Here is a 16,721-nt window from a genome sequence, read left to right as displayed (position 1 = left end):
TGCAGTATTAAAACATTGAAAAGATATCTCTCGTTGTCAGTTTCTTTGTAGTATAGACAGATTCACACAAAGCTTTCAACAGAAAAAAAGTTACTTGAGAGCAGAGAGAAAGTTCAGAGTAAATATATTTGGCAAGGTAAACTATACAGTTGGAGTCAATTAAATATCTTGAACAGCAAATATAGACAAGATACACAAACTACATTACTTACTCTTGGCTATCAATTGATAATAATTGATTGATTGATTGATTGATTAAAAGTGATGAAAAAATAATCACATTAATTAATAAATTATCACATATAAGAGAGTTAATTATCAATTATTCAAAGATATAACTCAATACATAACACAACATAATATTTTACTTTTACTCTCTTTTTTTTGTAAATTTATACAGCTTATCAGTAGACAATCATATTTGAAGACATAGAAAAGACAAAATTTTAAATAAAGGACAGTTAGGAATGGTTACACAGCTATTGGCTTCCTTTGACACTGATTGGTTGAAGCTTTAGTAAAGCAATTCCCCAATTGGCTATCGTTGGACAGGAATGAATCTGATTGGCTACTGAGATAAATGTCTCTGATTGGTTATTGAGAAACTGCATCTGATTGGCTAGCTTTCTTTGTAATGGACATGATGAATTTACACAAAGTTTTTGAATATATTTAAAATAATTTATAAAATAGTTGCAGGCTAGGGAAAGAAATAAACTTCATTTATGCTGTACATCAATACGAAAAGTATAAACTGACAAATTTTCTTTCGTCACTGCAGAATGTAAAAACAGCAAACAGCATACAAACATCAAACATCTGTACCATGCTCAATTCTGTATACAATGGAAAGGGTATGGTTTGATGAAGTCTACATTGATGGAACTCGTGTTTGTACAGGGTATTGGCAATCAAATGGGTAAAGTTAACACCCCATGCAAAACAAATGATCTAACAATTGCAAGGCAAACACAACTTCATCAAACTGCAGAGTCAATACTATGTAGAGATGGTAAGATAACATGCAAATAATTGGGTTTGATCTTCACAGTTCAATGTTGTCACTTACAATGTATCGGAGAGATTTCTGCCAAAAAATATTGATTAGCCATAAGACAAGAGATGCACATTGAAAAAAAAACTTGTGGTTTGATGATATGGTGTTTCATAATTTGTCTTTTTACCCCTTACTGTAAGATTTTGAGTGTGATAGTTTTGCATATGTTGGAAGAAAGCAATTCACAGCATTTCCTGTTTGAATGAGTCCCAATAGTGTTTCTTATATGTTATAATACAAGCTACATGTACTGCATACTGTAAACTGTTTTGCTGTGTCATACAATTGTGAAATGCACCGACGAGTTGTTTTTTGTGGGTTTCTGTCATCTGCCATTAGTTACATTATATACTATCATATGTATACTTCATAGTAGGTCATATGACACAATAGTTGATTCTTTTACTTTCATCTTCAGTTTACTATGGTAACGCGAAATACACAACACTATGGCAGTCAAATCTGCCATATCTGCATAATTCACTACTGTCCATGTCGTAAAGTTCGACCCAATTTAGACACCTACATAAGCAGTTAATAAAATGACATTGTGACTATCAGTAATATCCGTTTTACTTGTAAAAATGCACAAAATACAATTTTTTGTCATGAAAGATGTTTAGTTATTATTTCAAATATCCTACTTACTTCTTTCTTTCTAAAGGAGTCAACTTCTTTACTGTATTCCTGTAGTTTGGCTTCAAAGTTTTCAACTTTCTTGCGTACTTCTTCTTCAGCTGCTTCTTTTCTGTTAGTAAGTCTGTTCTTGGCCAACTCAAAGACTGTCTGGATATGGTCAGGCCAATGGAAGACTGTGCTGTTCAGTTTGATATCCTCAACTGTACAGAATGAAAAGAGAACATAGTAATCAGAACCAGTGTAATGGAGTTGTCTTTATAAACACTGTTATTCATAAGTTTTACATACGCAAGTTTTCAGAGATTACTACCAGTATTAGTGACAGGTCATGGAAGTAATGACTAACTTGTTGATAGCACAATGGTCAGTGGTGGTCAACAAGTATCTTTGAAATGTACAGTTGGACTTCTGCAAAGTCAGACCCACTGGATAATCTTACAAAGTTTAGATACATTTGTCAGTGAATCTGTTTTACTTACAGGGTAGATTGGCATAGTCTAGTAGGAAATCCAGTCTACTGGCAGCTTCTTCAATCTCATCTTTTAGTTTGAACACCAACACATCTTGTGCTTGTCGCAGATATTCAGCTAAATTGACCACTTCCTCTGTGGTTTCTGGAGTTTCACTGACTTTGTCAGAGATTTCATCATAACGACGACATATACTACAAAGGTGAGAAAAGAGACAATTTAATAGAATGTAGAAGATTGGATGACTGATCACAAATACAAGTGGAGATGTCAAAAAATGTTACCATTGTGTATAAAATACACAATCACAATACGGAAATAAATGCTAAATCTTATTGTGGTACTTTACATTTCTTGTACGACAAATGACGTAATAGTTTTGGGTTTTCAGTTATCAGAAAACAGTAACATATTCTTATTGTTTTCTTTCAAGCCGAGGAAAGTGAGTAACAGTTATGGAATGACATTATGTATATTATATATCTATGGAAGTGGCCTGTTATATAGGCACACCCAGCCTTCTGTTTTACCAATTTGAAATTGACATCTCTTTCTGTTGAACACAGCTGTACAGCAATGTACAACAATCCAGAGTTTTTATGAGGACTGCAAAAATGACAATGACTCACTCTTTGTTGAGTTTTCTGTTCTCCTCTACTTCAAAGGCAACCAGTCTGTCTTTGAGTTTCTGTGAACGGTTACAAAGATCCACATTTAACTGCACACAGTCCAAACAGAACATACTAAGAGGGACTGTGATTCTAAGCAGTGCTATCTCTTCTTTCAGTGAATGGTACCCATCTATCTTGGTACGGAAGGCTAGCAATGAGTGCTTCTCTTTTAGGAATGCTGTCACATCTTGCTCTGCCTTGTTGTTGAGCAATTCATGGTATCGTTTGTAAGTATTCAGGTATCTGTTGAGAAAATATTTGTAAGTGTAAGTACGTACCTTTGTATATATAAAACGATGAGAACATATTTAAAACAGGCTTGTTAAAAATAATGTAATATTTCAAAATACTGAAATCCATACCTATTTTTAACTACATTAGCTCAAAATCTTGTAATTCAAAAACTTCAAGATCGTAAGTTCTACAATCTAACTCCTACAAGCAAGCTCCAACATCTATACTCAGTGGATCATACCACACCTAGTGGTCAGCTGCAACTATGGAATTTGTCATTCTGGTAAGGATTGTTGACTGGGTCAGACTGAAAGTTCAATGCTGTTTACAGAATTGAACTGCCTGTGTGTTATAACCTTTACAATTCACTACAATATCTATACTGCAACAGAACTGAACTTAAGGATTTTTTTTTCTTTCCTGTCAGATATCCATCAGATATCAGACAGTGTCTGGATAGTTTAAAGGAAAGATGCAGAAATGGAACTGTTCTTATGGCTCTTATTCCTATTGGGATATTTTCGCTCCCAAAATTTTGTCTTCAGTTTGGGAAAAATTCCTGTATTAATCTTCCAAAATATTACTCATCGATTTCTGTTCACTGTTACTTTCAGAATCCTACTTACCTAGTAGGTCCTACAGTGTTTAACTTGAATATCTCCATGGCTTGGTCAATAAAGTTAGTCACTAGTTGTTCATCAATTTTGACTGCTCTAAGGACCAACCTTTGACCTCTCATGTCTGGGAAGATATCGCATTCAACCTGTACAACAAAACAAGCATGTTATTACCCCTACTTTTCTTACATTACAAAGTTCTGTTGCTCAGCAATTTTAACTGAATGTTAGTTACTAATGAAATTACAGTTGTAAGATTAGTTCATATGAATACAACTGTGAAGTCTATCTGATAGTATTTTGGTATTATCACAAAACTTTAAGTGTCATTAACTGAAACTTTTACCAATATTATGTCATGTATAATGCATTTGATCTAAATCATTGTTTTCCTTGAATCATTTGCTTTTTTGGAAGTGTTTTTATTACTGAAAATATGTAGGTAAAATCCACCTGAGTTTCCATGTATTATACATGGGTTCCCACACAAAATTATGGTATAGAGTATGACAATTTCTGCTATTTTTACCAGATCCCCTTCTTTTTAATAGTGAGATTCCAAACCTTACCAAAATACACTGGGGAAGGTTACTAAATCAACACAAGACATTAATCCCCTACAAAAATGGAGAGAGGTGAAAGCATGCATACAAACTTACCCTTGGAAGTCCCTCAGCACTGGCAATGATTTCAGAGAAACATCTTAGTATGATATCTCTACACTCCCTGAATGGTGGATCAAACACTATCTTTGGTTCTTCTACTTTTAGTTTGATAATCATCACTTGGGCCATGTTGTACTGTAATTCATCGTATTCTTCACCAAAATCATTGCCTTCCTATCGTGTCAATGACAGAACATGTACAATGTTAAATTAGTTGCAGTAACAACAACAACATCAACAACAACAACAACAACAACAACAACCATTACAATTACATACAAAAAAACACAATTTTTTTTTTTTGCTATATCACTAGATGACACCGTGAAGGTAAAAAAATTGACATAACTGTGCATGAATTACCATAACTACCAATAGTGGTTTGCTAGTGAGCCCTCTAACAAAAGTCCTAAAATTGTAATGTTTGTTGTGGGTCAAATTGATAAAAACTGGTTTTCTTAAGTGAGAGTAAGTTGGAGTATAGTTTGAGAATAGTTGACTGGCTCTTGGAGAAGAGGAAATTTCAGAGCATCGCAAGAAATTCCTGTGTGTCACGGACACATCAAATTAGCTGAGAGGGCACACTTGTGGTTACCATTAATCTCATTAATTATAAAGCTGATACTCCACACAAGCTTTCATGCTCCAGGTAGTAAAAACATAAATGAATTTTGAGATGGAGTAAAATCATCACAAGAACGGGTTATTTATGTCGGTAGTGTATTATACAACAACTAAATGAGTTTAGAGTGTGTGTGTAACATTAGATACCTTGTGAATTTCAAAAAATGTGAGGAAGTCTGCCAGGGAGTTGATAACCATTCCTCTCAGCTGTATAGACATCAATGAAGCCACACAGGCAAAGAATTCCTGAACTCTGTGAGTGGAATCTGTCTCTATCTGTGGAACTAAGTGTGCCCACAAATCTTTCAAAGATACGAACAACTGTGCACAGCTTGGTATCCAACTGAAAAAAAGAAAAGAAATTATCATGACTTTTTGTGTAATATGCTTTAAAAACTTATGCTTTTTGAATATACCATACTATTCAGTATCTAAAATATTCACAACACAGAAATATAAGATTATGAAATACTTAAAAGTTGTCTGCTGAAATAGCCATGTGACACTGATTTCTGTTACATGATGATGTTCAAATATATGCTGCATAGAGTCTGGATCAAAATGACAAGAGAGAGTTGTTGGCATGATTGCTTTACTTTCTATTCCAACTGACTGTGATAAAGTACATTTTTGCACACAATGAAAGAGCGCCACCAACGACCAAACCCACATCTACCAAGCATTACACAGTATCTCACAGACTATCTCATTATCTACATTTTCTATGGCATTAGACTATTGCCGTGACTGGCACTTTCTATAAATGATTGCTTTCATTTATTTTTCATATTTTGAGAGAACCATGGTATGTATACCTTGTTCTAAGTACATTGTGTGCTTCTCTGCAGTGTCTTTTCACCAACTCTTCAAATTCATTGGGTAGTAGGGGCAGTTCTGCTGACATCAAGTCTTCTAGGCACACAAACCTAAGTTGACTAAATCTGTGAATAGAGAAAATTGGTATTTGAGGTTTTATTGAGGAATTTATTGTTTTGTGACCAAGATTTACATGTAATATAAGAATAGCTGAAAGATTACCGTTGATTAACTCAATGAATAGTTCTTTCAAAAAATTTGACAAAAACACAACTTTAATCTTGAACGAATGACACTTTGTGTGTGTGTATGTGTGTATGTGTGTTTGTGTGTATGTGAGTGTCTTTGTATGTATGTATGTATGTATGTATGTATGTATGTATGTATGTGTGTGTGTGTGTGTGTGTGTGTGTGTGTGTGTATGTATGTATGTATGTATGTATGTATGTATGTATGTATGTATGTATGTATGTATGTATGTATGTATGTGGGTCTGTGTATGTGGGTCTGTGTACGTCTGCTTTCTATGTGTGCGATTTATATGGTTTATTATTTCTTCTACAGCTTTGTCACTTTTGAGTATTGTTTTCATAGGGCTACAATTGCACTGTCATCCTTATTACACCACTTACAATGGTCACCGAGTACTGTTTTCATAGAGCTATAGTTGCACTGTCATCATTATTATTACGCCACTTTTATAGTACAATCTTTTTTGGTATGTAAGCAAAATAATAACTGCTACATAAAATTTTACAGAATTCTGCACATTTGTGAGTCATTGACTTGATTAGCTATGAAAGGCAACAATACACTTTGTTATTGATGATTGGTTAGAGTCCTTCAACATTGATTACCAAATCTATCAATTTATGACCCTACAATCTCAAACAACATGACGACATTATTGATTGGCAATTGTTCTGACGTGAATCTCTACAGAAATTACAATGTATTTAAGACATCATTGGTGAATGGTATTAAAAACTTAATAACACAATTAATGTAGATTGCGCCTTGGGGATGAATTTCACTAAAAGTCAAAGTCATTAAAATCTCTCCAAATGTTGCCACATGGAAACTCGCTTCTGATTCTTTTGTAAATAAAAAAAGAAATATGGGGGTTCCCCATCTCATATTCAAGGAAATTGACAATCTCTTCTATTTATCCATCAATGTTCACACAGTATTATTGGCGGCCATATTGGATTCTGAAAATGCTTAATTTTTGTAACATTTTGACTTCGAATTAGAATATTTCTATGGTAACCCCTGGTTTTTTTTCTTGACTTTAACTGAGAATGGGTTGATGTTTTCTTGAACAACATAACAGCAAAAGTTTAAACGGTTTATTTCAGAGGCACATTTTAAGACAGCTTATAACCAACTTACTTGTCATGCCATAGATTCTGTAGTTCTAACATAATTGGATTTGTGGTAAAGAGGTGACCTTCATTGAAGTGTTGACTCTCTCCATAACTATGATGCCACGGTACAGGTGCACGGATCGTTCTCTTGGGGAAAGATCTTGGAATCCAGTCAATGTGAAGTCTTTTCTTTTCATCAGGATCTTTCAGAATGTAATCAACTGTATACAGGCAAACAAACGAATAGACATTAGAGATAATTAACCATCTTGTGATATACATATACATTACTAAAAACTTGTCTGAATGTTATCATGATGAACAACCAGCTTTCAATTTCTATAGATGGATAATTATCATGGCCAGTTTTGACCACAAAAAAGACATTTCATCTTTAACTTAACACTACTATCCATCAAGATGACATAACTTGGAGTGTAACCAGTGGTGCATAAAGTCAGTTAAATAAAACCATACCTATAGATTTACGGAGACTGAAATCAAAGTCTTCGTTGACTTCTTCAACCAGATCTTTCTGCATATAGTCCAAATCAGGATCCTCTTTGATTTTCTGTGATAATCTGTCTTTGATGTGAGGCATCATGTCCAGTGGTTGTGGTGCCAACATAGTAGCATTCACACCTTTAGTGATGTAGTAATGGTAACGCTGTCATAAAGAACCAAAACACAGTGATTGTTAGTTTGTTTGTTTACTTGTCTTTTACATGATGGACAAATGTCAATCCAGACACTGTGTATTTGTACACAGTATACACAGTAAATTTGTATACAAAATGTAGATAAAAACCTCACTATTACAAATCTTTTGGAACAAGGACACAAATTTCATGTACAAACTTTTTTTCAACATGACCCATAGATTCAGTTTTGAATGTTAATTTGGGTTGCATTGCTTTTATAAATGTTAATGAACATTACATTTAAGAGTATTTGCAGTGGTTTTGTTCTATTTTGTTAGATTATCAACAAAGGTTGCAATTTCTTATCTTAGTTATCTACACAGCATACTGATATAACATCGCCATGCTGTCATCATACATTGTACTAGAAATAAATGAATGGAAGTTGACAGAGTGTTTGTCCAGACAAGGTTTCCAGTGCAGTTTGAACACTTCTACTTCCAGTACATGCAACATGCCGTTGTCAAAACTGCCAGACTGTATAAAAAGCCAACATGTGATCTAAGACCTATCTTTCATTCACACAAAATGCACTCATCTTCATGCTGCCTGTAAGATCACATACTATCAATGGGGGAGGGACATGCTTGTGTTTTGTGAGGTTTCATTCTGCATCACAGTGAGTGACAATAAGAATGTGACTCTAAATCACATGCTGGTGTCCACAGGAAAGTGTGTTCACATTTATATCTTCAGTGGACAGGATGGTGTTAAAACTTAAGGGTTGTTTGACATAAGGTTCAGGGTGGATTTGGGGGGTGGAGTGTAACCTCAACAGTCACACACTAATTTTGTACCTCTCTTCTTATGTAGAGTAGTTTATTCCATCGTAGACCTATCTGAAAGCATCTTGTGCATACACAATGTCGAATCTATAATCATAATTTGGTGTAGACATTCACAAATATATCATGTATGGAACCTCTACATAGCAATTACATTGTTATTTAAGATTAACAACATATGGGTTAGTATACACTCTCCAATCATCAAACACCTGGAAATGCACAACTCTATAATTCTGTGGAACACACGTCTTACATAGTTAATGATAATTTAGTAAGTGATTTCCTTTATCTGAACATGTGACATGTGACAAGCTGAATCAACAGTTAAAGCGTCATATGGCTTTTACTTTAAAAATTGGTGGCACCAATTTGAAAGGCATATTAAATTTCATCCTGATTTCTCACTATGGGATAAAAAGTTTGTTTGCTTAATAAACTAATGTCAAATACAGGCAAGCCACTGTGAGACCTTTGATGAAAGGCAAGATTTAATAATAACATGTCCTTTACAACCTTGAACTAGAAAACCTATCTCAATGTCACTTAGTTCAGGAACATTAGCTTGTGGTTGAGTGAATTTCAATGTACCCTGCAATACAATAGAGGGTTGTACAGTATTGTTATGTTCAATATATAACAGAACAATATCTTACCTCCATATCTCTTTCTGATGGAAGTCCTACACTTTCATTCTCAACTCTTTCTTCATCCAACATAATATCTAACTGTTCTACAGGAGTCATTGGACGGCTTGGAGGTAGCTCTGTTTTCCAGCTCATATCATCCACCCTGATAATCAGAATATTAATGTACGTGTAATTATCATCTGAGGTTCTGTCTTCAACGTGATTATGCTATGCAATTTGTAAGATTCAAGTACAGTGTGATGGAATTTGATACCATATTTACACTCTCAGTCTATTATTTTTGATGGCACTACTACATGTAGACTGGGAAAGTTAAAACTTAGATGTCATAGATTTCATTTTTTTTCCCCCAAGAAAAAAGGTGACTGGTTGACTTTGTAGCAATCTGACTGGTGTAGATTATTCATGAGCAATGGATAAATGAATGAACAGCTGAGTTAGCGCAACTACAGGTGGAGATTTGCAATCTACGATCTGTCTACTTGAAGAAGCCACTTCCAAAATTGTCAAGCTGGGATTTTGGCAAACACCATGTTATCACGTGTTATGAAATCAGGTAAGATTTTTAGGTCATGCTAGATTTCAGTTTGACTTTTACATGTAATTTCATATATCTCTCTATATATAACAAATCACAGAAATCGTGAAAACAACCCACAACCTGTACTTACCCATTCTGTTTAGGTCTACCCATAAAGGTTTTTGCTTTCTGTCCCAAACCTGGCAGTTTCTTTGTAGTTGGTTCTGACATGCCTTCAATGGCATGTGTTCCATTAAATGTACCATTGATACCATTACGTGGGGACAATTTAGGTGGTGGTGACCGTGGAGAAAATCTATTAGCTGTGATTTAGTAAATTAAGGCATTGTAATTTTCACTTTTCTTTCTTAAACGATTGATTTTGTATGTATCAACTGGAATTACAACTTTTCTAAATCTTCATATTCAGCATCAAAGATATGCTCCTGGCACATTGTACATTAATTCATGAGATACATGTTTGCATATTTCTACTTGAATAAGTCAAACAAACGGACACAAATTCTCTAGATGAGAAAAGGTTTCAATGGTTGAAAACAAATTTCTTCATATGAGCAATGTTTTCATGAGAAACGAAATTGACAGCACTATAAGAAATCATGTAATTGAAAAGGATACGTGAGTGAGCTCTTTTCCTTGTGATAGCTGGTTGTGTATGTGCTCTAGACAGCATTGGAATCTTAGGTAAACTCCTTATCTTGAGATCACTAGCTGTAGGGGTATAGTTATTGGCTATGGATTCACTGGGTGTACGGTGGTACTTCTGTTCTTTGAAGGGTGCCGCCAGTGTCCATGATGTCCCTTTCATAATAGGAGGATGCTCACTATTTCTCAGGACAATCTGTTGCGATTGAAAATGAAAATATGTTATAAATAGAGTGAGGTACTGGAAAAAACATGTTTGTGATAAACACATCTTCCCAACTGTGTATCACTAAACTACATTTATATTAGAAAATCGTGACGTTATGAGCAAAGTTTGGAAGAGCTAGACATGCTTCAAAATAAGGAAGGAATATTTTTCAATAATTATGAGAGTAGAAATGTCCAAATTAAGTTTATGATATTGGTTGTAACAATGTTACTTGTCTAGTTAATAATGATATCATACACATGCATGTGTACATGTAATTTTTGCATATAACAAATCAATACATGCATACCATTATACCATATATAGAACCATACTACATTACAAGTTCATTCAAAGCATATGCTACTGACCAATTACAAACTATAGGCTATATGTATACAAAAACATAACAATCTACAAATATATAGTCATAACACAAAACTGAAAAAAAAAATAAACGTGAGTGGAATATGTCTGTCAGTTAAAACACAAAGCGTTAGGTTCGACATGATAGACCCTCCACGTGTGGGGTGTATGGTTTGGAGTACGTCATGTATTGTTATTACTGATGACAGATGACTCAGTCTCTAAGTAATAGATTGTAAGGAAACAAATGACTATGCACTTTGGGGATACTTTATCATCACATCTCATAACTTACACACAGTGTATAGTAAGGAAGATGGCTTTATTTGTAATAATAGGTTCAGGCAGACAAGAGTAGAAATTCACACCTGTGTATTTGCTGTTAAATTGACTGAGAATCTGAGAGTGTATATTATAGACCGGTTTGTCAGCTGTGTTAAGATCTGTCAACTCTGAAATGTACTCTTTGAGTTTTCCTTTCTAATGTCATGACATTGAAGATTGTGCTAAAGAATTAGCTTGTACAATACTGACTATTGCCTATTGTTCATAATACAATAGAAGTTATTATCTGCTTACAGGCAAGCAGCCAAAATTCACCTATGAGTGTTTCACAACATTCTTTATAAACACAACATGTATGGATTATCTAATAGCTACCCCTGAATCTATCATGTGCAAAGGCATACTAGTATCTAATGGTAAAATGTAACACATTCCATGGATCTTAAGAAAATACCATCCACATTCAGTATCATCTTTCTTTCTATTGATGTTTTCACTAATCCATTTTCCAAGGTTATGGTATACCACCGCAGTCCCTCTATAGACTGTATAGGTAACATGTACACATATACATCTTAAGTTTAGTTCTAATGTTACTTGAAATTGTTTATGCATTGTTCATGCCATGGAAGTGAAAGGTAGACATAATATCACCATGCTATACAGCTGGGGTAACCTACATGTACATGTACATGCATCATGTGTACATCAAACTTCACTACATGTATACAGGTGATGGAGGAAAGACGATGTCAAATTTAACGCCTGCTTTAAAGTTGAAATGTTTTGTAATGAAGTCAGTATAGATTCATTTAATACAGATGGACTATACTCATAAATAAATAAATAAATAAATGAAGACTATTATTTACATGTATGTCAAAAAACTTTTAGTAGCTTTGTCAGCTAAATGCTCGTCTCTACTGTTGAGATAGAACTTTGTTGAATTTTAATCGTTTAGAAAAAATGTGTATCAAAAGGCTCTTTCCTGCACATGAACATGCATTTTGACACCTGGATATACATGTACATGTAGTTTCAAAATGCACAAACACACCTGGTAATTTTTCCCCCCATTTATTTGACAGATGTAAACAATGTGTACAAATATATAACACAATATAGTCCTAAATATGGATTATATTGTAGAATTTAACACCTAGAGAATACATTCTACTGCAATATGTAACATGTCACTTACAAATAGAGATGTCACATTATATTATGAAACATAAGACTTTGTGTACACTGTCTTTGAGAGTCACAGTTACGTGTATCTGATCAAATATTTTCAACTCATATCAAACGTATTGCAAAGTCATAGGAAACATTTCCATCTGAGTGTAAAGCATGGCTGATTGCGCACGACTCAATATCCGTCATTGTGTTGAGACTCACTATGCCAGTAAACAATCTTTCCTGTCGACACATACAATTCATTTCAAAACCATCAGTTATATATATACGTGTATATCAGCTGCTCTGCAACTCATGATTAATACATTTATTAATTTCAGGATGATTTGATAGCAAACTTAATAGCGTAGGATATAGAGAGAATGATATTGCAGTTGTGTAGACTTCCTTTGCCGCGGGCTACTAGGGTAGAATCAATAATAACTTATTAAATATTCATGCAGGTGATTACAATATACTTTAATGGCAATTGTTACGGCGATGGCTGCAGTCGTTACTTCTGCTTGTAGAGGTAACATGACATTCAGCATAGCACTTCAAGTACATGTCTGATTGTCTACAGTTTGCAATTCATCATGACAACATCACACCTATTCAGTCGTCGGCAACGGTTAACTGAGGCAATACATAAAATCTGGCATTCATTATTTTTTAATGTTTTTCATTTTACTCAGTATGTTGATTTCTATATATTCATCATAAATTATAATTTGCATCTATTCAGATTGTTTGCAATGTTCTGCTTGTTAAAGTTATAGAGCTAATAAATCTACATGAAAATCACTATATTATTAAAATATCATTTGATTGATTATCAGTTATGCAAATGTACCTGTATGGGAGTACATTTACAATTGAATATACAATGTACATCATATGTTGAAATTTATAAGTCTAAATGTGAAAAGAATTTACTTTTTGAAAAAGGAAAAATGACAGTATTTCATTCTCAAATCCTTATGTAAATTCTGGTATTCATTTTTAAAAATAAAAATAATGATGTTTCTCCCTGAATTTCTAAAAATTTGTAAACAAGACATGAATACATTGTATTTCTATTCAGCAAATCAATGCATGACATGGCTATTCAAGCTATCTCCTTGTGTCTCAATTAGGTTTAAAACGTGTTGGCCTAGAATTCATGGATGAAGCTTGTACTGTACAAGTACATGTAGTATATTTGCACTCCATCCAAATGCAGAGTAAAGGCATTTACATGTACATGTTGCATGAAGGGGGCACCTTGTACAGTGTACTTTCAGTGCATAGCAACACCTAATCATATTGTTGTACCGTTACCATGTGAGATTGTAAGTGTCTAATTTTGTCATTACAGACAGACTTAGTATATTTATTTCTGTATAAATCATTTTATTTTCAAATTAAACACAGCTAACTGTTCAAGTTTTCCACTTGACAAAACCCATTCAATTTAAACTGTAACCAACAAAATACAATGTAGCAAATTTCCTTTTTAGCTCTAAACAAAATTTAAGTAATATTTTGTATGTCCTATTTCAGTGTCCATTTTCTCACTATCATAAAACAGAAATCTCTGCTTTTCATACAAACTTAGTATGTATCAAATTAAAGAAAATATGATTACATGTGTGTATTTTTCTGCTGAAAATGAAATTGCTTGACTAAATTAATTGACTTAATTTAGGTCATTTTAATATCCTACATCAAATGAATATCAAAATTGGTTAAATTAAATTCATTTTTTTTTTCAATTTAATATCATTATACCAATGAACATTTACAAATTGCAAATTTGTACAAATTATAATGAAAAATATCGGAAATTTGATTTTAATTGTAAAAACATTTTTTTTATGTGGGTAGTCATGGAAAAAAGCCTGGCTCAAATAAATCCTCTTTTTCCAACATTCTTGAGAAAAACAAACTTGAATTGACTAAAATCCATTCACAAATTTGTTGTTTATAAATGATACAATTGTTTCATTGCATTATTTTTGATACTAAAAAAAATATCTTGCATATCAAGACTGGCAGATTTAACTTACTGATACACAATTTGAAAATGGCCAAGCTAAATTGTTACTGTTCCATTTTCCATTTCATTGACGTTAACATTGACCTACAACTTGTCTGTTATTGCATGGTAATTGAAACACACTTAGAAGTAAATTGTAACTTAATGTGTTTTAACAGGAACGACACCAAATCTATATTAGAAGCAATGTATACCTGAAGGGCAAGCATGCAACATGTACATGTAAGTTGAAACACTGAGTGAGATACTCAATGACATGAACATGTACATGAACCACATCGCTGTACTGTAGAAAGTAAATTTGATGTCTTGTAGCGAGGTCTGTAGCTGTCAATAATATTGATTGAATTTTAAATGTAGACTCTCACAAGTAAACAGCAGTGTCTGCATAGCATTTATCTGCATTGTTGATACTAGCATGCAAAATTGAACACAGGCAGACTTTCTACGAAGTTCTGATTAAAATATGATGGTGATGCGTAGAAAAATTTTGATTAAAATAAACATAATAATCAACAAGAGGAAAAGGGTTCAATTTCAGACCCTTTCTACACGGATAATCTTGGCAAAACATGGTTTAAAATGTGAAAAAACTGTGTTATTCTCAATAGAATCAAGGCCAGCGAAATGGATACATACATGTATATTGTGTACACTATATACAATGTGTGATGTTTATATCAAACTTCAAAGTGAAATGTACAGTGTTGACTGTTGTCTATTTATGCATACATGTGATGTAAATGTACAGTGTATACAATTAGCCTACATGTACAGTCAATTCACATGGGGATTTTTAGCTTCTTTTGGCCCACATGACTGGACCGTAGGTTAATACTGCATAAAATATGTAATTCTAGGTTTGGGTTTCACTCATACATGTATATATTGGCAGCACCATTTACATAATAAATAAACTTTTTGTTTATGATTTTTAGGACACAGGGACCGTATACATGTAAGCTACATGTACAGTCTAGCTGCAACAGTACAAGCAGGCAGTATATTCAAACTGTGTTCATTTTTTGTTGAAGACGAGACATCAATAAAATGATAATCAGCAAAAATATCTGTGATTAAGAAAATACTCTTACAAGTAAAATATACGAACGAGACTGGTATATTGAAAGAAATTCATTGGAAAGGAATTATATTTCACAACAGGAGATTTGTAAAATGTAGTGTTGAAACCTTTCATCATGAGTCTGCAATCAAAAGATCCATTACCATCCAAGATATTTGATTAGAATTTTCCCTTTCACTTCATCAATCATAACACCACTTGTGCATAGAATTAGTGATTGCGTTCTTTGTGTACATACCACATTGCCAATGCCACAAAGAACATGACTAAATTTGCCAGTGAATACAACATCTTATAGTGAAGAGGCTTTTTGCAGGCATTTCTTGGCTGAATGAAAACTGATAATAAAGTAATCTTTTTATGCTTTTTCATATGCCTGCATTATCAAGTATTTGAGAGCATTTTACAATTCACTTCAACAACCTAGGTTCTGATACGCCATTATAGTATGTATGTATGTATGTATGTATGTACCATTGTATGTATATATATATAAAAATATGGGTCAGTGTCTTTACATAAGATTACATACATACTGCCATAATCTGACACTTTTTTGACAACATCAGTTGTATTACATTTTTAGGATACATATGAAATATTACTTATTATACTCTTTGTAATTTAATATTGCATGTCTTAGCTGTCAGGTACAAATGTATATGGATCAGTCCCTCGTGTTACTATTATATATAAAATATTACATGAGTAGAAAAATCTTGAATTATTAATGTTTGCTTCAAGGGAACAGATCCATCACAATAAGCACTTCTACACATGTAGTACATACATGAAAACTATGTACAACTATGACAGTATTGATATTACAATCTTTTGATATATTACATACACAGTCTCAGATGGGAAAAAAAACTGACTGATAGCATTTTCTTTGTATTGAATCAAAAAAGATAATATTATAATTTTTAGGAAAAGCATTGATTGATTACTTTGCAGTGATGCCTAGTAATGTTTATGATATTTCAACTGGAAGCATATGTTTGGTGTTAATTTTTTCTTCCTCGGACACTGACAAGCAGAATTGCTACTGTCTCTATGGTGATAATTGTATGTCAGTATTA

At 33.4% G+C, this 16,721-nt stretch overlaps 2 protein-coding genes across 3 annotated transcripts in view; one reads left to right on the top strand and one right to left on the bottom strand.

Moving 5' to 3' along the window:
• Positions 1–16,721, top strand: part of LOC144434925 (arsenite methyltransferase-like) — a 320,525-nt gene that overhangs the window by 4,701 nt on the left and 299,103 nt on the right. The window lies entirely within an intron of this gene.
• The window catches only part of LOC144434924 (dynein axonemal heavy chain 3-like), a 64,018-nt gene that overhangs the window by 44,909 nt on the left and 2,388 nt on the right, over positions 1–16,721 (bottom strand). For both annotated transcript variants that reach the window (XM_078123445.1, XM_078123447.1), the window contains exons 3-14: positions 10,456–10,678; positions 9,968–10,139; positions 9,303–9,438; positions 7,638–7,827; positions 7,186–7,381; positions 5,793–5,918; positions 5,125–5,320; positions 4,348–4,527; positions 3,698–3,834; positions 2,796–3,080; positions 2,176–2,360; positions 1,706–1,896 (exon numbers count right to left, since the gene is read on the bottom strand). In XM_078123445.1, coding sequence (XP_077979571.1) covers positions 1,706–1,896; positions 2,176–2,360; positions 2,796–3,080; positions 3,698–3,834; positions 4,348–4,527; positions 5,125–5,320; positions 5,793–5,918; positions 7,186–7,381; positions 7,638–7,827; positions 9,303–9,438; positions 9,968–10,139; positions 10,456–10,678 — 2,217 coding nt within the window. The remainder of the gene's footprint in view (positions 1–1,705; positions 1,897–2,175; positions 2,361–2,795; positions 3,081–3,697; positions 3,835–4,347; positions 4,528–5,124; positions 5,321–5,792; positions 5,919–7,185; positions 7,382–7,637; positions 7,828–9,302; positions 9,439–9,967; positions 10,140–10,455; positions 10,679–16,721) is intronic.

This window comes from Glandiceps talaboti, chromosome 5 (assembly GCF_964340395.1).
Source record: "Glandiceps talaboti chromosome 5, keGlaTala1.1, whole genome shotgun sequence".
NCBI lineage: Eukaryota > Metazoa > Hemichordata > Enteropneusta > Spengelidae > Glandiceps > Glandiceps talaboti.
This window is presented reverse-complemented; position numbering and strand designations above follow the sequence as displayed.